The 27,434-nt window shown below is 39.6% G+C and overlaps 1 protein-coding gene and 1 long non-coding RNA gene across 2 annotated transcripts in view; both read left to right on the top strand.

Annotated features, from left to right (window-relative positions):
- Positions 1–547: 547 nt before the first annotated feature.
- LOC136177375 (uncharacterized) lies at positions 548–5,048 on the top strand. The gene is made up of 2 exons (XR_010664996.1): positions 548–1,331; positions 4,781–5,048. It is a non-coding gene; the product is annotated as an uncharacterized lncRNA (long non-coding RNA).
- A 3,729-nt stretch (positions 5,049–8,777) lies between these two features.
- LOC110003992 (CUB and sushi domain-containing protein 3-like) overlaps positions 8,778–27,434 on the top strand; it is a 39,789-nt gene continuing 21,132 nt past the window's right edge. Inside the window, 17 exon segments of the mRNA XM_065950991.1 lie at positions 8,778–8,823; positions 10,552–10,696; positions 12,545–12,732; positions 13,032–13,111; positions 13,164–13,233; positions 16,472–16,588; positions 20,924–21,024; positions 21,263–21,331; positions 21,510–21,666; positions 23,327–23,518; positions 24,804–24,885; positions 25,105–25,145; positions 25,148–25,291; positions 26,257–26,375; positions 26,807–26,882; positions 27,009–27,065; positions 27,068–27,124. Coding sequence (XP_065807063.1) covers positions 8,778–8,823; positions 10,552–10,696; positions 12,545–12,732; positions 13,032–13,111; positions 13,164–13,233; positions 16,472–16,588; positions 20,924–21,024; positions 21,263–21,331; positions 21,510–21,666; positions 23,327–23,518; positions 24,804–24,885; positions 25,105–25,145; positions 25,148–25,291; positions 26,257–26,375; positions 26,807–26,882; positions 27,009–27,065; positions 27,068–27,124 — 1,741 coding nt within the window.

The following is a 27,434-nucleotide window of genomic DNA, read 5'->3' as shown; positions in this document are numbered from 1 at the left end:
CTGATGACTACAAACACATAATAACGTGCAGTGAACCACCAATGAGGTAACTGCCCCTTAAAAAAATCAGGTATCCCTTAAAAACCCAACATTTTGGTGCAGTTAATCTCCATTCAAGGGGGGTCTGGATTTTAATCTGAGGAGTGTTTTGGTTTCTGTTTGGTGTATGTTTCTAGTCTAAGCTTTAAGGTGTATGCAGGTAAAAACAGTCTGCATGGAGAGGAAGAAAGCAGGCAGAACACAATCCGCCGTGATGACAGCCAGGCTCCAATCAGCAGTAATCTGACAATCGTTTATTTATCTCAATACACAGATATCTGCATCCAAGTAGAGCTAACAATCCTGTCCCTTATACTTTGATTGTATATGTTTCAAAATGCATAAAAAGGCATCATTCTTCTCAATAAGGTCTACATGTTGGTATGTTAATTTACAGTGCAGTTTGTGTTTTATGTTTGGAAGCTGTTGTAATTGGTTATCATCACAACATGAGACCAACAGTATATCAAAGTTGACTTTCACTGCATGTTGTTAATACTGGCATTAGACATGTCCCGGCCTGAGGTCATCTTAACATCTAACCACATTGGTGGACAGCTGGGTCTACAGTGAACATATTGTGGTGACAACATGGTATTATGTTCTGTCATGCCAGTGAAATGTCGCACTGAGCTGGAAGAAAAGAGGCATGCTGTATGAGAGAGTGTGATGGAGGAAGAAGAGCAGCAACCCAGATTCATGAAGACACAGAAACACACACACTGAAGAAGGAGAGAGGAGAGAGATGTCAGGGAATATGAGACTCTTCTTCTGCAGCTCCAGAGCTCAGTGAAGAGGGACGAAGTCAAAGCCAGAGAGGACAGTGTGACACAGAAGGAGAGAGAGAGAGAGAGTGTGTGTGTGTGTGTGTGTGTGTGTGTGTGTGTGTGTGTGTGTGTGTGTGTGTGTGTGTGTGTGTGTGTGTGTGTGTGTGTGTGTGTGGAAAAGTGAGTGAGAGACCCGGGGAAAACGTCATCTGCCCAGACTGGACTACCGGACTGCGAGCATACGAGCACCGTCCGGAGGAGGAGGAAGGACAGTGGCTCCACTGTGTAGCCGGACAGAGAGTCACTGTGCTCGGACAGCAAAGCGTTGCTGTAACCGGTCCTCTCTCGCAGCGGCAGCGGGGCTGAATGCTGGAGGACACCGCGGAAAGTGACACGAAGAGCAGGCTGTTAATGAGTGATTGACGGCGGGGGGAGAACATGGATACTTCTCCGGTCTCCCCAGTGTCGCTAGAAGGAGGGACACCTTCACCCATGCAGAATGAGGGGCCCGCTACAACCCGACAGGTAAACACACACACACACACACACACACACACACACACACACACACACACACACACACACACACACACACACACACACACACACACGTCTGTGCCCCGATTGCATGCCCGATAACGTCCCTTTCACGCATGTCGAAAAAAAACATCACCGAACCTCATTTGAAATTGTACTAATTTAAGACTTACTCGGGCTTCCGCGAAGTAACATGCGTGCAACGTCATGATATCACACATAGATAGATTCAGCGAAACCTGCCCTTTAATTCGGTAGTAATTTAATAGTTTTTTGAACTCTCAATTTTAAATAAAATACAAATTGGGTATCGTCTTTTCGAGTAGCCGCGCGCCACAAAGTAAACAGTGACAGTGTTTATCGAGCCGTATGACGGACCATAAAAGTTAAGATTTTATTAAAATGAGAGAAAATCTGTTAATACAGTACACGCCGAATTGTACATAACCCCTAAAGACACATGCTAGCCTATAAGTCAGTGAATAGCGATTACGTACGTTCGCTACTGACTGAGGAAAGGTGAATCTATGAGAAGTTTGAATGGAGTTTGGTTTGACCTACTCTCGCTGCTGTCACTCGTGTTTCTACGTCGTATTTGATGTTTAAGAGCTGGAGGATAGTTTGTCCCATAAAGGGACTACATGCTGTAGGCTTCTGTAGCTGGGAAGGCGTTTCCCTGAATTTGACACTTGCATGGCTGACCAAATCTCAGCTGGAAAGTCATGAAGTTGTCCTTGGTAATCCTGTCACTGCTTTTCATCCACAGCCAGAGATGGTCTGTGTATGAAGATGATTTCGCCTGTGTACTGTTAAATAACCCCTGCCTTGTAGTTACAGCATGTTTTCCCTTCAGTGCTTGTAAAGTCCTTATTTTTGCATATTTGAATCATAGTTCTGCACACGTTGAGCTAAAAATGAGATCCATTTCCCTTTCTGCAGCCTGCCAAGCTGCAGGTTATTGTGCTTGTGAATGAGTCATACTCGGCACAGCCAACATGTGCGTCTGTCAGATAGTCTTGAACGCTCTGACACTCATATTTAGACAGTGGGCAGCATGTTGTCTCTGCAAAGGTGATTGTGTTTACAGCCTGCTTCACACACGGAGGCCTTCACAACAGGTGTAGGGCGGTATCAGTGTCACCAGTCTGGCAGCTCTGAGGTCCTAATGTGTACTCATGGCTGGAGTGACAGGAATGCAAAGTCAATGCCAGGTTAGACTGCTTGTTCTCAGACCCACTTACAGGGAGCAGGAGAGAAAGAGAGAAATGATCTGCAGCTGCATTTTCAATTCGGAGGATTTTAATACCCAGAAAGTCAGTCGCATGTTAATGAGTGTCCTGTCTCTCCTGTTATGTGTTAACAACCCTTTGCTTAGGGAATAAAGAATTACGGCCGGCCACTTTAAGCGCAATTTTTATGAGGAGCCTTTTATCAGGTCAGGCAGGATGTACTATCACCCCAAGTAACCCACTACAAGGTCACCTTACACGCTCTGTAAATGTGCAATTTTAATTAACTTGACAGATTTGAAACTGTATTCCTGGGCAAAATCAAAGTGATTGGATTTGCAGTCCGACCGATATATCTGACAACTGAGATATCGAGATATGAAACGGATATGGGCCTGTAACGGATTGATCTGTGTCGGCATTATGTTTTTTAAGATATGCAAAACTATCAGAACAGAACAGAGGCAGAGTGATTTAGAAATGGTGTCACCATGCAGAATGTCTTGCAGACGGTGCTCATGTCTCCTAAGCTCTTTTCAGACTTTGTTCGAGGTGCATTGTTTACACCCCTGTGACGTCTCAGAGGCATAATTGGGGGAATTGAAGTGATTCCATATCTGTGCCGTCATGGGAGGTATAGTACCAGTAGGTGAGTCTGGATACACGGAGCCAGCAGTGCTGTGTCTGAATGTGTGTGAATGTGGAACTCCCGCTGTGTCTTCCACAACGATGTAATGCAATGTGAATTCACAGACTGGGACACCAAAAGTACGCCATGACAGAATAAATGAATGATTGAAGACATAGTGATGGTGGAGCTTCATTACGCTGCTGTTTCAGAATCACAATCTGAAAACGTCTATAGATTATAATCCTCTCTGTCTGCAGCACTTGTTGTAGCAAACACCAGAGTTTTATACTGTTTAATAAAGTTATATAACTTAGAGCGTAGCCTATTGAAAACATTTGCATATCGATATTGTTGGAGAAATAGGTGTACAAAAGTGAAAAAAAATATCAGCGCTAAGACTCTGACTTTTGCACCAGTCAAGCTCCCTTATAAACTCGCTGTCGCTGTTTTTTTTCAGTGTAAATAATTTGTGTTGGATGCATTGGTTCAACATTGGTATCGGCCTAAATCGGCCTTGTTGACAGACATTTGCAAATAATGTGGCATGAAGCGATGTCAGTAGCCGATGTTTATTTATTATACCAAATCAATTTCATGCTGACATCTAGTACACCTCACTACGGATTAAGAGAAGAGGTTTTTTATCGGGTTGAGGAAGTCACCTGTGGGACAACCTCTGACTTGTCTTCATGGTCAAAGACGAGGTGGCATTGTTGGAGTCTGACACCTAAAGAAGTCATGAAACGAACATCGGTATCGGTGCATCTCTAGTTGGATGTTTATCCTGACATTTCATTGGATTGATCGGTGCAATGATGGAGACTAAGAGAAACGCTGTAGCTGCAGCCCTTTGCAATTAGCCCAGTAAACTCATGGATAGAAAATGTGGCCAATCTTTCGATTCATGTGCTGAAGATTAAATTCTTTGTTCTGTGAGTAGTCACACTCCATCAGAACGCTTCAGGCACCAACTATTTCACAAAGACACCTGGATGAACTCTGCTTTTCTCCCCTTTGTTCCTCTGTGCTTCCTCACAGTATAACAGCTGAATATCTGCAGGTCACTATCAGACTCTGACAGAGTGGAGGTTTGCACACAATGTAAATGTTGTGTAGAGCAGTGGTTCTCAACTGGTGGGTCGGAACCAAAAATGGGTCGCGGAGCCTTTTTCAGTGTGTCGCAAACGTGTGCTAGGAAATAATAGTTGTGTCCAAAAGTTTATGGAGAGCTTTTTAAACATGCTGGTTGTTTTCTGTATCTTTGTCTATCATGTTTGGTTCCATCGTGGTCCAAACCTCCACTTTTTAAAAAATTAAGTACATCTAATTGTTTGAAAAATATCCGAAATTTTGGGTCGAGATTTATCAGTAAGGGGTCTAGCCTCAGGACCCACCACCAAATCCTTAATAAGCAACCCACGACTGGATATTTTTCAACCTATATTTGTTTTATAAAAGAAATGGTGCAGTTTGTACCTCAGACTGTACGAAACATTTAACTGAACAAAGAAATGAAACAAAACTATATATATATAAATATAGATTTTTAGACTTTTGACACTTTTTTTTCTTCCTAGGCACACTTTTGCTCACACTTGAGCACGGATAAGCACCTCCACTACTGTGGGTCTACCTGCTGAATGTGTTTATAAACTGATGTCTCATTGTCTTAAGTCCAAGATGATTCAAATAAGTCGGCTGTGGTTCTTACTCTTGGACAAAGAAGAAGCTGAGGATACTCCTTCTCACTACAGCCTTCGCGACTACAATCGCCGCTGCAGCTCTGAGCGATAAACACATTTAGTTCCGGAAAGTTTTTCACAATAAAAGTCTGTTATTACCATCGCTGTGATGTGCTTTTATTTTGAAGCAGATGTATGAGGAAGTTGGGTGTTGTAAGCTGGTGCAACTTAACACATCTCAGATGTGTTAAAATAAATACTTCAAACCAAACAGATTCAGTTGGAAGCTTCAGTAGCTAAGAGGTAAACAAACAGTGACTTAAACATCTAATATAATCTCATACAGGCTCATTTTAAAAACAATAAATGGATTATATTTCATCTCAGGTTTAGTTGCAGCTACATCAGCCTTTGAGGCTGCATTTGAGACTAAGAATAACAAAACTAAAAACACTAAAATACTCTTTATGATTGAGACAAAGACCCCTTTAGTATTTTCTTAAATAGTTTAAACATTTCCTTTCATAAAACAGCTGATCACTTGAACATATAATCCTTGATTATTTATTCGTCATTATTAATATTTTGTTTTTGTCAATGGGGTAGAAAAGAAAATGTTTGTCTGAAAAGATAAACTTTGCAAAGATTTGCCTTTAATTTAAAAAACTTTGAGATTAATATCCTCTCGTCCTTCTTCACGTCTACGCGTTGTTAGAAAAAAGTAACTAAGTAACTTTTACTCAAAGTAAAAAACTTTTTACTTTTACTTGAGTACATTTTTAAACTAGTACTTTTACTTGTACTTAAGTAAAATTTCATTAAAGTAACAGTGCTTTTACTGGAGTAGAATATATTAGTACTCTTTACACCTCTGCCCCTGGTGTATGTAGAGGGTTTCAGAGGTTTCCTTAAAGTCGTGTTTTGGACGTCACAGTGAAGATGGAAAAGCCTGAGTAACAGAGATGAGGACCATCTCTGTCATGTTGAACCTTTTTATCTGTTGACCTGTGTTTTCTTTCCAACCATCATGAAGAACTGCATCGTTATCAACCTGTGGTTATGAAGGTTTGAATCCGTCTTTGCACTTTTTCTTCTGGTCCAAGAATAACCTGAGCATCTAAACAGTGTACACGAGTCTGAATATAAAACAGGACAGTCTACCTGTTTACTCGTCATGGCTGTTTGCTCGAAGATAACAACCTGAAAGACTTAAATAATCGACATTTGATTGATGAAGTCATCAGAGTCAGCTCCTTGAAGGTCTATCAGGGTGAAGCCACTAATCATGAGAAGAAAATTGGTTCTTTGAAAGCCGGCCGTTCAAAGGACTCTGCTTGAAAGGTTTCCCCTTCCAGTCTGTGTTTATACAGATTTTACATAAACTGAGAGCGGAACCTTTTACTGCAAAAGCCATATAATAAAATATTGAAGGTTTGTCTGACTTTGCAACGTCTGGTTCATGCTGTTGTTACTTCTGTTTTGTTCTTGGATTTCACTGCGTCATAACTTGAGATCTGATCGAGTTTTTTGCTTTCATGTCTCAAATCAAGTGAAGTTTTCAGGATTTAGATTCTTCATAAATTACTCTGTGTTTGTGTTTGCAGCAGCAAATATCAGAAAAATCAACAACTACTCCCGAGCAAACAAGGGTGTAGACAATGCAGTTTCAGTTTGAGAAAACAGGTTTTATGTGAATTAAAATGCTTCCTCCAAATGTGTTTCGACCTCAGTGAACATCCCGATGTCCCTTTAAATATGATACAGGTTTTAAGAAGCAAGTCTTTACTAGCTCTGCCATCTATCACTCTAAAAATCTTTGATTTTAAATAATTCTGTTAATCCTAACAGAAGGAAAGTAATGCCAGTTGATGGTCAAAACAAAGGTAGTAGAAAACCATCTATCACCGTTGTTTTTCTCTCCTCTCGTCCTTCATGAAAATGAGGGAGTAGGTGGAGGTAGAGCGATAGCCTAGAGACCGGCAGGGGTAAGTGCTAGACCCAATCAGTGCATCTCATCTTAGCTCTCGTTCTAAGATATCTCGACAGACTTTTCTGTGGTCTGTGTTTAAACCAGGAATGGTGGCATTTTGGTTGTTGGGGTGTGTGTGTGTGTGTGCGTGCGTGCGTGCGTGCGTGCGTGCGTGCGTGCATCTGATAGTGATAGTGATCTGCCTATCAAAGTAATGCAGGAAAGGAAATGGAGTTATGGGACAGAAAGAAAGAAGAGGGGGAAAGAAATGGTGAGCGTGAAAGAGGGGAGAGAAAGAGACGAGGCCAGAGAAGCCATTAAACAGAAAATCAATCAACAGAGAGAAAGAGGAGGAGGGAGTGAGGGGCAAGGGAGGGTGAAAAGCCCGGGATGATAAGGAAGAAAACTCAAGAAGGAAAGAGGATGGACTAGGAAAGCGATGTGCTGTTTAACTTTTAAAAGAATCATAATTCAGAAAGAAAGGAGGAGGTTTGCAGCAAACAGAGACCGGCAGGGGGAAAAGCAAAGTGGTACTACAACAATAAAAACTGAAAAGTGAGCTAGAAGGACCAGAAGGCAACAAAAGGGCAACACTAGCTCACTGATGTGATAACAAATGAAGGCAACATGGCTAACACTACCCCTCTCTTTCACTCTCTGTTCTTCTCAAACACAGAGGCACACTCAAACGCCCTCCTTTGCACACACTTTCGCTCCTCCTGTGGGTCAGTCACTATGGGGCACGAGCATGAGCTCATCCTCCCCAGGTTGCCTACTGAAGCAACAGCGGGGAAGAGAAAAGCCCACACTTCAAAAGATTTAGCCAAGTTTACATGCTAAAAATATACGATCAGAAACACTTGTCTGCAAGAAGATTTTTGCCCAAAGCTCCTTTATCTTCTTGATTTGCAAATGTTTAACACTTTATATTCAAGTAAAAGCTCAATATTTGAGTTTTCACCTTCAGTCCAGAAAGCCAGTTGGGGCGAAAGGGCTGCTAAATGCTAAGTATGTTTGTCTTCATTTGAATGCCTCAGAATTTTATTCACATGACTCTTGCAGAAATGAAGCTTGTGTTTTTGGATTTTTCTTCCATTTTTCCCAAGAACCAATAATACAATTCACAGCACTGTGACCTGACATAGTTTTTGTCCCTGTAGTGTTAGCTTTTGACTCTCTTAGTGGGATTTTGCAATAATATCACCTGTCTGACTTTAAGATGAGTCATAAAATGCTAATGAAGGATGCAAGAGAGAATTATAAAGAATGTTAAAATTTTAACAAGATTAACAACATAACGATGTTGTATATTTAAAGCTGTGCTTATCTGGGAGATATAGTGACCATATGCCATTATGCAGTTGCTTCAAACTAGCAAATACATACAGATTTAGGTTCACCTTTGACTGCTTGGTGTTCTCAACAAGTATCAGTCACTATTGTCAGCTAAAATTCATTTTATTCAATCTTATTCACATGTCTCTCTTTTCAAACTCCATTCTTGCATTGGATGAGGCCGTAGTGACCTAAGGCCTCCTCAGTTGTCTCCCACAGATTCATTTAAATGCTTATTGGATTTAAAGATTTCCACTATAAACTTATAAGACTTCTGTGTAGTTTTAATCTGATTACATTTTTATTCTTCAGATAGAGTGGGGTTCCAAGAATTTGAAAATGACTCATTCAATACACTTTTCTTGAATGCAGTCCCCTAAGTGTGAGTCATTACAAAAATAAATATCAAAATGAAACATACCTTAGTTCACAATGATTTTTTTAAATGTGCCATGCTGTTAAGTTAACACTAGTGTATTTGACTGATCTTATACTGCAGCTGTGACGAGACAAAGGCAGGAAGTGATAGCAACAGAGAATGATGCGATTGAGACAGTAATATTTCACACTGTCAAACAATGTCCCATCATGACTGATGGAGCAGGAAGGTGTGAGCAGCATCCTAAATTAGCAGGTGCAACATGCAGAGCTGACTGGTTCCATGTCGGAGGAGCAGGCATTTAACAGAAGGTAATCAGTGTTGGCCTAAGGTATGTGGACGCCTCACCCTCCCCATCTGAACATCCAACAAATGTCACTTTTTATTAGAGCAGCTGCTCCTGAAGCAGGCTCTGCACAGCCCTGTCGTTACAAAACGACACACATGAATTACAGACGAGCCTAATTGCATCATGTGTCATCTGAAATGATCGCATGGGATCCTCACGTCGCTTTCAAAATAGCTTCACTTCTACATTAGTGTTCAAGTTCTTATTTGAAGTAATAATAAACCTTTTTCTGTTCTATAAAGCGTACAAGTGGATTTTTACTGACAACAAGCCAACACATTCTAGCTTCGGACCCATAATGATACAACTTCATAATGTCAAATTCAGCAAAAGTCCGGTCGACATGAGAGCTGCTCACTTGTTTAGTAATCTCTCATTTTTACAAGTTAATTTCCTGCTCTTTAATAAGAGCCACACCTCAGTGCACCTCGAGGCATTTCCTCATGTCAGGCAAGTGTCAGGGCCACATCAATAGTCTAAGGGGCTGGAGGAGGTGTGAGTATGCGTGCAGAGCGGGTGCGTGACTTCTTAGGAGACACTCTCTCTCTTTTCATCTCCATGTGTCCGGTACAGACAGAAGTCCAGGATGCGTTTAACTCCACTTAGCACGTAAATGAAATGAGCAGAAACTGTACGCCTAATTCTGTCAAAGTGAAACAATTATTCTTCACACAAAAAAAAACAAGAATCTTTTTTTAAACATCATACCTTGCGTCTTTAACCTGTGTGGAAATAGAAAGTGAGACATTAGTGTTTTGGGATCAGATAAAATCTCAGATGTTCCATCTGCATTGTACAGTTGTCAGCTGTGAAAACTTTTGCTGATCAAACCTCAGGTGACTCTTAGATGTATTGATGATTGTAGACAACAGGATACAACATGTACGCTAAATAAGACTGCTTTGCATTTGATCGAAGGCACGATTTTTCACATTTGATGGTGGCAAACTGTTTGCCCCTGCTTGGAGTCTTTGAGCTAATTTAGGCTAAACACGTCTCTATACCAGACGAACAGAAATGGAAGCAGATAGTAATCTTCACATCTTACTGTGAGTCTGATGGCAGACAGAAGCATCTCCCAAATCTTGAAGTCCTTGGTCAAAGTGTGACTCAGTACTTCTTTTTTTTTAACTTTATTATTACCTGTATTTGTCATTTTTAAATCTCTTTATCACCTGATCAAACCTGATTGCGTCCTCTAGCAAAACATGCACATTTTTTACAGTTGGACTTTGCAGCCTATTGATCTGATGAGCCAGATGTTATCCTGCAGCAGACATGCTTGCATGTGTTTTAGCAGAAGTTACATTGCTTTGATCCATCATGAGCAGGGCACATATATTGTAGGGATGAGAAATGAGGAAAGGGGCAGAGCAGAAAATATAGGAGACAGATTACAGGAGAAATTTATAGATGCTTTTCTGGCAGGGAGTGAGCACTCAGACGTCACGTTAGAGTAATAGATCTATATGATTGGTTCGCTGAAATTTCATCAAAATAAAGATCAAAATGTACCCTGTAAGTGCCTGTTAAGTGTAGTTCTCATATAACTTAATAACTTTTCTCTTGTATGTGTCCGTCTTTGAGCGTCTAGTCTCATCAAATCTCTGTCTCTTTGTCACTTTTTACACCAGCGTTTGGCCACAACGAGTGCCCAGACCCTGGTATACCCATCAACGCTCGCCGCTTTGGAGACAGCTTCCAGCTTGGCAGCTCCATTTCTGTGGTCTGCAAGGACGGTTTTATCAAAACCCAGGGAACCGAGACAATCTCCTGTCAGTTAGAAAGAGGAAAAGTCATGTGGAGCGGGCCAATTCCTAAATGTGAAGGTAAATTTTGTCTGGATTGCTGATTAAACTACTAACTCGGGAACAATATGTCAACCCAGATATCATCATTACTTCAGACACAGGAGGTGGAAATCATCTGCTGTCAGCATGTCATGGGGAAATAAATATGGAGGTGGCCAGTTAGCCTAAATACCCAGGGAGATAACGACATACAGTATACACTGCTGCTGTGTAGACAGCTATTAATTACAAATATAATGAATATATATATATTATGAATATAAAACTATTTACCTTTACATGAGAAATGATCAGGGGACAAAACATAAATTAAAAGGTTGTATCAGATAATTTAATCACAGCCTAAAATTTGCAAAATCTGAGTCAATCAAAACACTATTCCCTGATGACTGCTGTTTTTTAAACATGTATTCATGATATCCATTTATATCAAATGCTGATTTCCACATCCATATCAGTCACATACTGTCATATTATACTTCCATTTGGAAATGTATTCCTTTGTTTTGAGTCAAAAAGCCCAAAGTCTTCTGAACAGCTTCTACATAAGAAGAAAAAGAGTTTGACCCTTTAATCTCTGATGAAACAGAACATCTAACACTGTATAAGTGCTTTAGATAGATCTCCAAAGGCAGCAGGTGTAATTAACTTAAAATAAATCTGGCACATCAGCTATTGTTAGAACTGTTGATGATACAAAGAGAGGCCATGCTAATTGTGCTCCAGGTAATTTAATATCTCCAGATCCTTTGTTGGATATGTTTGTCTTTATCTACTTCTACATCCACACACACTTGAATGCAGCAGGTACAGACCAGAACAAATTGAGTTCAGACTCTAAGTTTAACTTCAAACGGGCTCAGATTTAAAAGAAGACTGGAACAGAAGACCTTCAGGCTAATTTAACAGCATGATAACATGCTGCTAAAAACTCTTAAATTATGGGTGGATGATGATAGAGAACATGTTTAAGTGTTGATGTTCCTTTTAGATGCAATGAATGCCATACTTGCACTATGTAAAGGGTCATTTCATTTTTCTCTCACTTAAATAATGAAGGGGAGCACCAGAGCACACTGTTCATGTGTAGTTTTGATGACCATGCCATTCAATCGCTCTGAAGATTCATGAATGTGTTCATCAGGGTCAGTCTCCATCCTGAGAGCTATTTTCAGTACACTGCAGAGGTGCTGCATCTTTTTCTTTCAGCCAAAGAGTCAGATTTATCCTTCAGGAGTTGAGAGCAAAACATGTATAGAGAGAAATTATTGTTCTTAGATTTACAAATATTCATCAGGTAGTAAAAAAATAAACACATCTCCAAATCAGTGCTAATGTTGCTTTTTATCTGCTCTTTGTGTTAATAGGCATCAGTTTGCTTACACTCTCACCATATCTTGCATTTGACTTTTGTGCCGTAAAGTGCATTTAACAAAACTGGCTGAACAACCTGTAGAGCAACTAACATCCTCCGACCTCCTAGAGTTCTGTCTCTCTGCAGCATGTGAACTCAATTAATTTAAACAAAACAACAAGTATATGGAAGGTTTCCTTCAAGTTATGTTCTCAAAAGTCGTAAACTGCACAGTTAAAACATTTGAGCAGCTTTCAGAGACAAACTGGTCACTGGAGCAATTCAATAGCAGCACTGATTTTTATGTCTCACTTCAATGATATAGAGGATGTAGATGCTGATGATAGATACAGTTGGTGAGGAACTTTAAATGTATTTTGAATTCTCCTAGGTGTTTTAAACTGTCAGTTTTATTCCAAAAAGTGGTTATCATCATGGTGAACTTTTATTTTTGTTTTGCAGGTTCCAGACTGAGCAGGGTTATGACTTCCTGGAGATCCATGATGGACCAAACCTCCTGTCTCCTATGGTTGGCTCCTTTAATGGCACCCAAGTGCCCCAGTTCCTATTCAGCAGCACCAACTTTCTGTATCTGCTGTTTACCACAGACAACAGCAGATCAAATGTGGGCTTCAAACTATTGTATGAAAGTAAGTCAGAGACATATAAACCATGTTTTTGGGATATACACTGGTGGGTGTTCATCCAAGAATACTAAGCTGACTTTAAAATGTATTTTCTGTAGATTTGAATATTAAAGTTACACTTACAGCAACCCCTAACGAGTCAGAGGGTTCAAACTACTGTAGTTTCAAAGCATGGTGCTTTATGTGGACAACCAAACAATCTGATGGTTTTAGATTATACTGATCATCTAAACTCAGCTATAAACTCTTAATTCTCATCCAAAACGTTTACAAAGTTTAACCTTTTTTCCCAGGTGTTACAGTCGACAGCTACTCGTGCCTGGACCCTGGTATCCCTGTCAACGGTATCCGCTATGGGCAGGATTTCTCCATCGGGTCCACAGTATCATTCGGTTGTGATTCTGGGTACAGACTGAGCCACGAGGAGCCACTAGTATGTGAGAAGAACCACTGGTGGAGCCACCCTTTACCTAAAACTGTGCCAGCCTCCTGTGAATCCAAAAGGTGAAGAGATTTCTCTATAACATCAGGGGAGGAGAAACACTATTTCAACAACATCATTAAAGTCAGAGAGTCGAGACACGTTCACAAAGAATAAATCAGGCTGCAGGTGTTTATCATGCTGTGACATGTCTCAGGTGATCGGGTCTTATCGGACTTAATGGTCACCATCTTTGTGTCTGGTCTCCATGCTATGACTAAACATCTTTGCCCAGAATCCATTCATGATCCTTTGACCACACCTACAACCTCCAGATGGCCAATCACAGCCTGTTGTCTGAAACAAGCCTCCTCTGATGTCATGAACAGTGTGTGTGTGTGTGTGTGTGTGTGTGTGTGTGTGTGTGTGTGTGTGTGTGTGGGGATGGGTGGGTCACCTTCTCTCCTGTGTGAACTGTGAACACAGGACGGTTTGAGGTAGGGTTGATGAGAGCCTGTGTTGGCTGTCACCTCCTCTCTCTTCCCCCTCAAATCAAGGAGTCAGGGAAGGGGGAAGGGGAAGGACGGGGGTGATGAGGGGTCTCTCTCACTCTCTCTCATTCTAATCATGTCAGAGATGTAGTGGGAAGGAATGAGATCAGTTTTGTTGGCTCATTCGCTTGTTAACCATATTTGAATTGCACTTTCCCTCAGATGGGCAACCATTTTCCTGCAAGCACCCTTGGGCATATAAGAATCAAGAGAGCAGCCTGGAATTTGCAGGCTGAATGCTTTTTGGCAGTGTTTACACAGTATGCATCATACAAATACAGGAAGTATTTATTGCTGAGCTTGGTCAGAAATGTTTTGATAATTGAAAACTAGAAACTAGTGCACATAGAATTCAAGCAAGATGGTGCCAGAGGGCAGCCAACCTAATCCTGCAGGATGCTGCTTAAATCCAATTTAGTTTATGTCACATATTAGCAGATACAAATCAATCCTGTGTTAATAGATATTTGAAAAGATTTCTACATTTTTTAACCAAACTCCTTTACTTTTGAGTAAAAAAAATGATAGAAAGAAATTAGAATTCAATCCAGCTGATGAATTCCTCAAGCAATTATGTGAATGAAAGTGAATCAAAATATGATTTAAAATTACTTTTTACACTTTTTTTGAAGATTAACTTTTTTGGAGATCACTTCATCCAACTTCATTTGAATGAAAGACAGAACAAATTGGAAGACCAGCTAACCGACAGAGGTGGAGAAAAGAGAAAGATGAAAGAAGATCTTAGAAAAAGATAGACAGACGGAAAGGGAGTAACGAGAAAAAATATAAGGGAACTGGTGGGTGTTTCAAATTTCTCACACAGCTCAGCATTTAACATTAAGAGCTTCCTGGCAGAAAAGAATTCATAATTAATGGAACTTTGCGTGTGTGTCCATGAAAGCCTTTGTGCGTGAGTGAGCTGTGTGTGTACGATATGGGTGGGTGCCCATGTCTGCTTGCATCTATGTACTTGTCTGGTTGGGAAATATTTTTACCCCTCATCCTTGTTTTGAGGTATGCTGATGTTGTACGTGTGGTTCAAACTGTAATATAGATACTGATGCGTCACTCTGTTGTGGTCTGAGCACATTAATAATGCCTGACCTGCCTTTTTAATGTGATTGTGGTGGCTTTCACCACTACAGAGGGTCTGTACTGACTGTAGTCTGGGCAGCAGTCCTCAGAGATGGTGTTTCTCCACTCACATTGAACTGCTGAATTGTCCTGCTCATGAAAACTTCAGCAGAACTTCCAGGTTTGACCTTGTCCCAGGAGCTCTGCCACCGTAGCACTTTTGAGGTAATGTTATGGCATTTTATAGGTTTATTGTAAGAGGGAATGACAGGCCAGTCGGCCAACTGTAAGATGAACCAACTGAAGCGAGCAAGAATGAAGCACCTTGCAACACATGCATGCATTAGTATGCATAGAATGAGCAACAGATTTCACCAAGCTTTCCTGCGGACTTGGTCTCTTACTGCATAACAATGTGCACAACTGAACAGTGAGCAGAGCTTGCAGGGTCATTCTGAGGCCGTACAGTGAAATGTTCAAAATGATTTAAGTAGTCTTTAAGAAACCCTTCCCTGGTTTGAATGTCACTGTTTTAAATCACTTGAAATCAATCTTTTGTAATCTCATTCCTTATACAGTCATTGCTAACTGGATACATTAGACGTTGGTATACTGGATGTTGTTTGATTGATGTAGTAATCTATTGCTACAACAACGGCATAGTTTAAATTATTTTCTTATTAACACCCTACATTAGACAAAGCAAAACTCCAATTATGTATTTGAAAGCAGCTTTGCAATAACGATAGGCAATGCTGAGTTATACAGTTATGATAAACTTGTAAAGTTCTGATACCTAACTGCAAAATAAAAACTTAATTAGCATGAAACATTATAAAACTCAAGCTAATTATCCCAAAGAAAAGAAGCTGAAGTGTACTCTGTGTTCTGCTGGAGAGTGGTTCTATCGTTCAATGCTGCAGAATCAGAATACATCAGTGTATTTATGCACCATCTGTCTGCACCTACAGTCTGATCCTACATGTGGAGGGGCTTTTAGAGGCCTGTAGAAAGCTCATTTGAGCTCCAGAGCCCAGAGTGCTCTTCTAATTATGTGAAAGATGTTTCTGTCTGGTGAACATGCCACACTTTTTACTCACAGGGGTCACCACGGTCACTTACTACATAGCTGCATATTTTCTGACCTAAACTACATTTGCTTATGAAAAACAACTGCATATGTGACAGACTGTAGTATGGAGAAATCAGAAGAAAATATTGGATGAACCAGGAGGAATCGCTGCCATAGTTAATCATGAGCAGCTGCTGTTTGTCTCAAAGACATTTACTTTAAAAACAGAAAAATGCATTATATTTTAAAAATATATTATTCAAGTATACAGTAAAGTTTTACGCTATATGTCATTTTGTTGTGTCTCTGCAACAGTGGAGGGTAAAATAAGAGATTTTGCATCTGACCTTTTTACATCACAGGTTTTTGGAGTTTTTCTCTCTTTCTTTCATTTTCTGTAACTATGCCTTTCATGTGGCATTTTGTGTGTGCGTGCGTTTGTGTGTGTGTGTGTGTGTATGTTTTACAGAAGTGAAATTTAAGGTCCACAGGGAAACATTATCTGTTTAAGCCGTCAACTATCTAACGCTAACCTCTGCCTGCCTCCGTCCTCTGTCTCTGCTCATCTTTCCCGCACCCCTCTGCCTCTCTGTCCCACCTTGTCTCTCTCAATCTGTCCAGCTCTCTGTGGCGGCGATGTTAGAGGTCCCTGGGGTACCATCCTTAGTCCCGGCTATCCAGACAGCTACCCTTCATCTCTCAACTGTACCTGGACGGTTGAAGTCAGCCATGGGAAAGGCAAGAGACACAAGCTGATTCATACGCCCTAATAGAAAGAGACAAGTCGCACACACAGCAGTGCAGCTGCTGCTACAAAATCACAAACCTTCACTCCATTGGGTTCCTAGAGTATTTTGTAGTTTGTTACATATCTAAAGAGACATATTGACATTCATATTTTTATTTGTTACATGTTTGAATTTCTTTTAAAATTCAAATAAAGCTAACATATATAATTCCTTGTTAAATATCATTGTGTAAGGTTATCAATACTAATTTAAATTTTTTCGATGCCGAAGAGCTGATAATATAACAGACTTCTAAACCTGTTAACTGAACGTCTTAATAATAATTTTCTAAATGGAAACTGTAGCAGCTTGATTTATTGACGATATGATAGCTGTAATATGACTATTAGAGAGGGAGGGAGAGAAGGAGTGGTTCTGCAGATAAGGTGTGTGTGTGTGTGTGTGTGTGTGTGTGTGTGTGTGTGTGTGTGTGTGTGTGTGTGTGTGTGTGTGTGTGTGTGTGTGTGTGTGAGCCACATTTATACATGCCAAATTTCAGTTTCTGAAGGAACAATAAATGTCAGTGATATTTCTTGGAGGTGAGTCACCAGTGGGCAGAGAGTTTTGGCCTGTTCACCATCCTGTAACACCCTTTTTAATTATGTGTTGCACAATCAAGGACATTATTAGAAATATGACTTAATTTATCAAGCTCTTGTTCTTATTGTTGAATAACCTGAGGTGGAAAGTTTGGTAATTCAAACAGAATACATTATTAAAGAGATATAAATATTCTGAATGACAGGCCTATGAAATTTCTTTTTTAGAATGGCTACGATTGTAAATACCTTAACAACCCACCTTATTAACCTTAGAGACATATTTTCAGTACAAACATTGTTGTATTCAATATCTTCTTTTTTATTAAGTTTGCCTTTCCAAGATACTTGCGGCTCAAACAGCCTTGGTTAAAACTTCTTTGTAAAGTTTAAATTTCTATGCTGTACAACAGACTAACAACAAATGAATGGGCTGAATGGCCCTCTAATGAAAAGATGATTTAATATTCAAAACTGTATGGACAAATTGTGGCTGCGTAAACAGCATGAGGGAAACGTCTATTGGCTAACACTTTATTTAAAGAATGTTGATGAATGTTGTCAATGAGTAAAACTGAAATGTCAGTCACTTTATTTTACTTTTATTGCAAAGTTAACATTGTTTAGGATGTCTTTGACATTACCACGTCATAACAGGCCTGATCATCAAACTTAAAGAAAGTATTTAGTCGTATCTGTAAACATTACTTTAACCTGTCATATGTGGTTAATGTTGAAATTGGCTTTCATAACACCATTATAGCAGCGACATGAATAATTTCCTTGACCTCAAGTAAAGTCGGACACCAAGGAAAAGTTATTGAGATGTCATTAAGTGTTATGACAAAGCCAAATGATTTTATAACAGTGTCATGAATCATTTCCTTGAACTCAAGTAAAGTGTGACACTTTGGACAAGGTTATTTTGTCTGGGTCAATGTTGAGTGGTTATTACAAAGACTTCCTAAACAATGTCAACTGCATTAAAGGTGATACAATAGAACATATGACACTAAATGACAACATTCATAATCATTCATAAAACATCCTACATGTTAATGACAGTGTCATATTATGGATATGACAGTGTCATGTCAATCTTATGTATACCACTTATATATATATATATATATATATATATATATATTTTTTTTTTTAAATATATTTAGTGTATAGTTTTTTAGTGTCTATTACTGCGGTTTTCATATGTCAGTTATTTTATAAATGGGTGAAGGGCTGGATTTGGATTCAGTGTATGATCGACTGGATCTATAGTAGAGTTATGCACCAGATTAAACTCTGATTCATAACAATCACGTGTCTTTACAGTATAATGAGCAGCAAACAAAAACATGAAGAAGGGACAACATGAGGAGGGATATTAATGCAGTGAGGTCGCACAAAAATACAAGAATGAGGAACTGCTCCATGATCCATAAAGACAAATTAGAAGGCATATTCATTACAATAAAAGGTTTTATACTGGATGCAAAATGTGCACATGTCCTCAGCCGTATCACAAATTAATTCATGTCCAGGGTTGGAAACATTATAAAAAAAGCCTCGAAGGGAAAGACATGAAATAAATGAGTTCTCATTAGCTTTGGTTGGACTACAGGAAACAATGCTCTAGACATATATGGGCTGGTACAGAAACTCACACATAGAGCCGAGGGCTGCTCGGATATGACAAAAGTCATGATCCCGATCATTTTGATTGATGTTGATATCACGATTTTAAACACGACTACTCATTGATTTGACAGCATCTGGATCATATGCAGTTATTGAACTTAAACACACTTAAAGGTTCCGAACACTTTGAAAAACAAGCAATAAATGACAATGCCTAAGTGAAAAATATGAATATAATAATAATAATTTATAACAATCAATTCATTAAAATCAATAAACTATATTTTAGTTTGGTGATGTACTCTTGTGGCTAAAATACAACAACAACTACTTTCTAACATTTACCATACGTGACAAAACCTGTGGACAAAACAAGCGCTACACAGCATACAGCACAGTCATTATCTAATCTCGATTTATCTTGTTTTGATGATCGTGGGTGGACAGAATTGGAATTGAAATTGAAACTTGATTCATTGCATAGCCCTAATAGACTCCACATATGAACCCCCTTAAGAAAACATCTGTAACTGTGAGGTTTAGAATACTTTGTTTGCTTCTGTTCAACACAGAGACATTGAGAAAAAGGAGACATCAGAATAAACCAAGACGTTATAATGACAAAAACTAAAGGGAAAACATGTCCATGAGTCATTGTTTTGCTCTTCTGCACTGTTCATTTATTTTTCCATGTTTGCGTGGACTCTCTCTGGGTATATTAGCAGCTCTCTGGTCATTATCCTCAATCTTAGAATGGTTCCCTGGGTACCACAGAACGGCTTACCTGCTGTTTCAGAAATAGTTTAAAATAAGTCTGATGCTGAACAGGAGCTTACCCAAGAGGATCAATTCTTTGTGCTCATAACTTCAGGGTGTTTGGTAAACAGATGTGTGCGATGAGAGTTGATTCAGGTTTCAGATTTAAAACAAATAAAGGGCAAGAATACAATCAAAAGAGACAGCAGTAAATGTTTCAGCACTCCTTCACACGATGAGAAGCAAAGAGAGGGAGCAGGGGTTTGGTGCAGGTGTTGTGCTGTGTGCTATATTTAGTTTCTGTGTGTTGTGTTGAATTGATGCTGGATGAGATGCACATCACAGAAGGAGGAGTGAAGAAGAGAGAAAGGAAGTGATTTCAACACATCTGATATCTTAGCTATGCAAACGTTTGCTTGTTTGGGTCCGTTTTATAGCATCCTAAGTTATGTAAAATACAGTACTCTAATCACGTAAAGACACTTTAGCCAAAGTTGTGCTTGTTAGTATTTTTAAATCATAAGGGTGTGTTTTGTACATTTAAAGTATTGCTTTGTGGGTAAGTGTTTGTGGTTTTATTTATGGACATGAGCTTCTATTGAGCATGTAAGTAGGGGGAAAGGAGGCACAAGCAGGTGATAAAAGTAGATCAGGAACAGTCGAAGAAGACGGCAGTAGAGTAGAAGAGGAAACTGGGGAGAAGCGTAAAAGGTAGCTTGATTGAAGTGGAGTAGGGTAAAGAAAGCTCTATTCATAAAGCTGGAGACAGAGGGAGAGAACAATAGTGAGGGAGTTAAAGATTAAAGAGAGAGAGGGTGGAGAGGTAATTTTCTAAATGGAAACTGTAGCAGCTTGATTGTAATATGACTATTATACCAGTAGAGACACAGAGAGGGAGGGAGAGAAGGAGGGTGGGAAGAAAAAAAGAGGAAGGGGACATGGTTCTGCAGATAAGGTGTGTGTGTGTGTGTGCGTGCGTGCGTGCGTGCGTGCGTGCGTGCGTGCGTGCGTGCGTGCGTGCGTGCGTGTGTAGGGTGAGAATCTTTAGGTAAATTGGTTTCTGTGTTTTACTACCTGCCCATTCCCCTAAAGGAAGTAGATGGCCAACTACACAGCTGTTTAAGAGGGATATTAAATAACACACACACCTGCACACAAGCACTCATTCAAAGTGTCCATTTAAAGGGGAAAAGGAAGCTTCTGCCGCTTTAAGATGAAGTCTTCTTAGGACAGCCTGTGTTCTCTATCTTACTTTTAGATGCAACTTTATTCTTCGAAGGGGGGACACTTGAGTGGCATTTCTTGGTATATAAATCCATAATATTGTATGATCTTCTTTCTGTGTTTGCCATTAGCCGAGTGTGGATCTTCAGTCATGAACAATGAAGGGATCCTTCTCTCTCCAAACTATCCAATGAACTATGACAACAACCACGAGTGCATCTACAGCATCCAGGTAAACAAACAAAAGAGCACAACATAACTCAAGATGATAGAGAGGTGAAGATGTGGAAGTGTTAACTTTAAGATCATAGAAATTGCAGACCTCCGACAATGAAATCGTTTTCATGAGCAGACAAACGGAAATAGAAATATCCCTGTAGGAGGTAATAACTTTCTTGAAATGTTTATGGAAGCATGTTTTCTACCTTTGTTTGCCTACAAACCTGACTCTGGTTTCATGTTTTCTTTAGGTTCAGGCTGGAAAAGGCATCAACATCTCTGCTCGAACCTTTCATCTTGCACAAGGGGATATACTCAAAGTAAACACACACACGCACACACATATATATGTGATCTCTCTGTCATTCCTGACATCTGTGTGTAAATGTTATCTGGGCCGATGAAATGATGATGCCTTCAGGGACAAACCTTGAGCGTTAGTAGTTCTTTGTAGTTTTGTAGTTGCACCCGGAGTTAATTGATCTGTTGTGATCGCAGATTTACGACGGTAAAGACAACATAGCACATATCCTTGGAGCGTTTACGGGATCCTCGATGCTGGGCCTGACGCTGATCTCCACTTCAAACCACCTCTGGCTGGAGTTTTACAGCGATGCAGAAAGCACAGGGGAAGGATTCAAACTGGTCTACTCAAGTAAGCAATCGGAAATATAATAGCAATATAAACTTATACATGCGTACAACCTTACCAGGTCCAAACCTTACTGTGTTTGTTTGGCTTCTATTTCAACTGAGAATACAGCGCAGGGTATAAAAGAAACATCTTTGTCATCACTGCTTTATCTGATTTCATAACAAGTAAACATTTAGCTGCATTAAGAAATAATCGCGGTCTTCGCACGCATGAATGTAAGATTAGCATGCAGAGTTTACAAGCAAGCTTTAGTCGACTAGAATGTCTGTATACATAACAAACTGTTAAATTTTAAACATATCTGCATAACCTCCCAGTGGAATAAACAACACTGCTAGTTGACACGATGATAACATCACTGCAGTGCATGATATAATCCTAAGCTTTTAACAAACCAGGAAATACTGCAAGTGTAGTGTAGTGTTTTTGCTGTTAAGCAAGACAAAAAAAAATAGACTGGACAATGTCAGCACATGAGAATGAAGCTAGTCATCATGGGAGTCATGTCGTATAAGCAATTAAACTCCACATGACAGATGCTCTAATTGCTGACAAGTGTGACACACTTGCTTAATCAATTTTAACTCTGAATGGTTCTCATTTGAGAAACCATCACAGAAGCACCACTCATCACAAGAGGCTTGTCATGTTTGATTAACAAAGCTTTCAGGGGGTTCAGATATTATGCAGGATCAGGTGTTAAAGGTGCTTTCTGTGGTTCACACAGGCACACCCACGTTTTGCATCCCCTCTTAGATTCTAAGATGGAAATAGAAAATGAAATAGTTTGACTGGAGTCATACTAAATGATTTGCAAAGGATGTATTGTCTCTCTGCTGGGTGAAAGTGGGTTCAGCATTTTTCTCTACTCCTCTCTGATGCAAATAAAAGTGTGCTATACATCCAAAAATAGTTTTTTTGTGAAATGTTTATAGCTGAATTTGATATGAAGGCTGGAATCCAATAAATCTCTGATGCGTCATTCACTGAATTATGCATGATGACTTATTTTCTTATACAACTACATGTCAAAGATACAATATCAGATTGGCAACCACTCATACCAGGCATCAGGAGGACTGCAGATGTGTTCACATTACTAAAAAAAAATATTAGCTCTGCAGATGGCCATTTTTCAAGGATTTATATTTGCACCTACTGCAGTGTTTCAGGAGATAACTCAAATCCTTGAACACCTCATCTTTCAGGTAAAACTGCATATCAAATCCTGGTTAAGGTCTTATAGGGATAAGCTATTTATAAAACCCCGTCATATCCCCCTCTCCAAAAATGTGCACATGAATAAAAAGAATATTCTGAAGATTACCATGGAAACCGAGCTTAAAGACTGTGATAAACAACATGAAATTTAATAATGCGTATATGTCCTCCCGTATCTCTACTAATATTGGTACGTCTCATGTATTTTTTCCCGCGTTTTTTATTAAATTGGAGAGTGCTTAAAAGGAATGTGTGATCTTAGGAAGCTCATAAAAAAAGAATACTTTAGTGTGCTAGTTATTAAGGGAGCATTGCTTTGCATCTTAACAACACTGATTTTGTTTCCTGGAGTGTGTCCTTGTGGCTACTTTCGTGAGTGTTTTAAAAAGTACAGATAGTAAAAAAAACATTCTCTTTCTTTGTCTCTCTCTCTCTCTAGGTTTTGAGTTGTCTCATTGTGAGGACCCAGGCGTGCCTCAGTTTGGCTTCAAGGTCAATGACCAAGGTCATTTCACCGGCAGCAGCATCACCTACAGATGTGAGCCTGGATACACTCTCCATGGTGCTACCACACTGAAGTGCATGACAGGAGAAAGGAGAGCCTGGGATAACCCTCTGCCTTCTTGTATTGGTATGTGCCCTGCTGCATGAAGCACACACACACACACACACACACACACACACACACACACACACACACACACACACACACACAGAGATGTATACAAACATACAGAAATACATAAGAAACTTACTAGCAGTGGGACCTTGAAAAGAGCTATTTAATAAGTTTGAGAGGGAACTGTTATCAGCATAATTAGACAATTTCTTCTCTTCACATAATACTTAACGCTCAAGCGGGTCCATCTAATTTTCCCACAACCCAGCAGCTAGTGCACTTATACCTTTTACAAGCAGTAAACATTACTGCACTCAGTCTTTCTCTACACTCTGGTAAAATGTCCCTTGCTACTTTATGCAAAGACCCTTCATACGGGACGTCCATTCAATAATCTGCAAAAAGCAGCTGGAGGTCAATTTCCTGCGGAATCACCATTTTGATTTCCATGAGATCACACACTGCGCTAGTTCTGAAATCTCAATAAAAAGTCTATTTATTCAGGAGACTTTACCACCTGGACTTCCTCTCTCTAATTGATCCATTTCCTTTCCTCTACTGGCTCATTTGCTTTCTGTACTTTGAGATTGCTGTGCAATCAGACAAATTCCACACAGATGTGCACACCCACACTGGCCCATCTCCTTGTTATTATTTTTGTCTCTTGAATTGTTTCTAACCAGCTCTTTTTTATGTCATTCCCTCTCTATAAACAGGGCTACGTGGAGAACCTGTTTGCTGGAATCGTTTCATAAACACATTTAAATCGATTGAATTCTGTCAGACCACTGTATCAAATCAGCAGCAATTTTAGGGAAACAATAAAACTTACTGGGAAGCAACTCCCTTTCAAGTATCGACCGATTTCTAAATATGCCATTAAAACATCATTGCCTTCTTAATTAATTTTTCATGGCTTGAAACTGATGGGGGAAAGCAAACCACAGCTCTGAATATTAATATCAACAAGTCAATAATTGCCTTCTACAGTATAAGCTGTGCAGTATCAGGGCTGCAGAACTCACATTTATATACACACATGCTCACATATTCCTATGTGTTTTGTACAAAATGCTTTGATTTGAATAGATTTGGAGGTAAATTTTGAAGACTTATACAGTCCGTTCCCTAATTAAACCTGAACAAATGAAAGCATAGACAGAGTGACACACACAGAGGCTGCAGCAGCTGTGACTCAGACTAGCAAGTCCGATATTTTAGAACCTTTTCTTCCACCATTTCTGCCTCTGAACTTTCTGATTTTAGATTCAGCTTAATAAGGCGCTCTCCTTCTCAGGATTCTCTCCCCTGGATATCCATTTCCTTACGACAACAATCTACGTTGCACATGGATCATCGAAGTGGACTCAGGAAATATAGTGAGGTAACAAAGGCCATTTACAAGTCTGTAACTTCAACTGCACAAACAACACCATTTGACACTTTTTTCTTAAAAGTTAAAAGTTTATACATTCAAGAGTTCTGCAAATGCTCCTCTAATCCTTTTAATTGACATGATTCTTCATGGTCCCCCTGTTTTCCCTTTCTCTGCCCTCCTACCCTACGTCCCTGTCTGTGTTGTTTATATCCATCTCTAGCTTCAATATTGAGCCAAACTATGACTTCCTGTGTATGGATAGCAACCAGATAGCAACAGCCCTCTGATTGGCAGCTTCCAGGACAGCAAACTCCCAGAGCGGATAGAGAGCAGTTCCAATACAATGCATTTAGCGTTTCGAAGTGATGGGTCTGTTTCCTACATTGGCTTTCACCTGGAGTACAAAGGTAAAATGTAATGCCAATACTAAGACAATTTTACAAGATCAGAGGCATCAGCAAGAACAGAAATTCATCCTGTTAGACATTGATTTTTGTCTTAAAACCTTTAAGTCAGTAGGAAATAACAGAGTAAAATGTATCTGCATTATGATAAGGTAAATCCGCTTTGGTATAATCACAATAATCTAAGTTATCTTTCATTTTGTTTTGACAGCCAATTTGCAGCGGCCAATTGTTGAAGAATAATTTTAATATCCTTTTTTTGTTGCATTTGCTTTTCTTTCGTTTCTGTTTTTCATGAGCAAGGTAACATGGGAAACTACTGGTTAAGGTTTTCAAACTTGTACAACCGTCTAAAAATGTTTTAAAGGCCCCCTGTAGTGACAGGATGTCTCCAGAATGTCTTCAGAAATATTTAATTCTTACATTTAACAAAGACGTCTCCTGAAATATTCTGTAACATCAAATACAAAATGAATGCAATTAAGGCTCCCACACCGCTGACAGTGTGCATCATGCTGATTTTAAGATGAAATAGACAGATTGCCCTCCCTATAAAGTCCCTGTTGAATTAGTGTCTGTTGAAATAGTCTGCCAGAGCATTGAGTTTGATTTACCTGAACAAAAGTATCAACACTGGCTTCATGTGGACTCTGGAATTAAGTCTTAAAGTTGATGCATGGTGGCCGCTAATCTTTCAGGAGGTGGGCCAAAGCCGTAATTTTATAGCCGTAAGGTTCATGTACCATTCATAAGCTGGATGATGAATTTCTGGTTCATCCTCTATCTTCGGCAAAGACAGCTAAGTCAAACAGACTGTTGAAAAAGGCCAACGTAATGCCTGCCTCATTTGATTATAGTGAGAGACTTAGTTATTATTAATTTGAGTCTGTATTTATGTGTGCCTGTTGCTTTATCTTTTCCTCATCCTCTCTCTAACTTGCACACTTGTTCTCTCTTTTTTCCTCTAGCCAAGCTGAGGGAATCCTGTTTCGACCCAGGTGTTGTTCTGATTGGGACCAGGTTGGGGTCTGATTATAAGCTAGGCTCTACTGTTACCTTCTACTGTGAGGCTGGACATGTGCTGCAGGTAAAGATGCAAAAAAACACAAAAACAATTGAATGGATGGATGGATGTGTAGGTGGAGGGTTAGTTGGTTGATAGGGGTCACAGGTCGGTTGTTTAGTGATTGGATGGCTGGAGGTGGTTGGATGGATGGTTGCATGTTTATTCAGCTTCTAAACTAGTTGATCAGTTGGGATCCATTTGATCCTTAAGGTTAGTTGATCAGCTAGATGGATAATTGGTTTAGTGGTTAGTTTGATGTGTTGAGCTGCTTGTGGGTAGATGGATGGATGGTTGCATGGATGGTTGGATGGATGGGTGGGGCTTGGTTTATTGATTTGTTGTTGATTATTTTGTGTAAATGTTGATTGATTGGATGGGTTGCTGGTTCTTAAAAGGTTGTTTTGTTTGTTGACCAGTTGGGTTTTTTTTTTTCACTGTAAAATCTCTTCTAGGGCTATTCGACTCTCACCTGCAGTATGGGAGATGATGGCAGACCTGGATGGAACAGGGCTTTGCCTAGTTGTCAAGGTAACACAAACTAATGCACAGAGTGGAATAAAGTACTCAGCAAACAGAGCATAAACCTCTCTTAATACAACAAATAATTATGTGTATGATAATGTGCCTATCTGATTGTGTGTATTCCTACTTTAGCTCCCTGTGGCAGTCGATCTACAGGATCAGAAGGGACTGTTTTATCTCCCAATTTTCCAGGAACTATACATCTGGACAGACTTGTGTCTACTCTATATCTGTGCTAAGAGCGTTTGGTAAGTCCATACACGCTGTCTCATAGAATAGGTTACCTTGCATTTAACGTGATCCTTAATAGAGAATAACCATCCAAGATCCTTTGCAGAATTAAATTCTGTACCTGTAGGAATCCATTCTGTGTGATACAGTGTTGATATGGAATTATGAATATTAAGGGAATCCATTATTTATACTTAAAACAATTTCATGTGCAAGTTTAAAACTCTGAAGTGTAGGTGAAGTTACGACAAGAAGGAATGAAAAACTGTGGTCATACGTTTCTTTGACATTTTGTGACATTAAAACTTTCAGAGATATTATAGATGA

Source organism: Labrus bergylta, chromosome 22 (assembly GCF_963930695.1).
Source record: "Labrus bergylta chromosome 22, fLabBer1.1, whole genome shotgun sequence".
NCBI classification, from domain to species: domain Eukaryota; kingdom Metazoa; phylum Chordata; class Actinopteri; order Labriformes; family Labridae; genus Labrus; species Labrus bergylta.
Note: the sequence above shows the minus strand (reverse complement) of the source record. Positions and strands in the feature narration are given on the sequence as shown.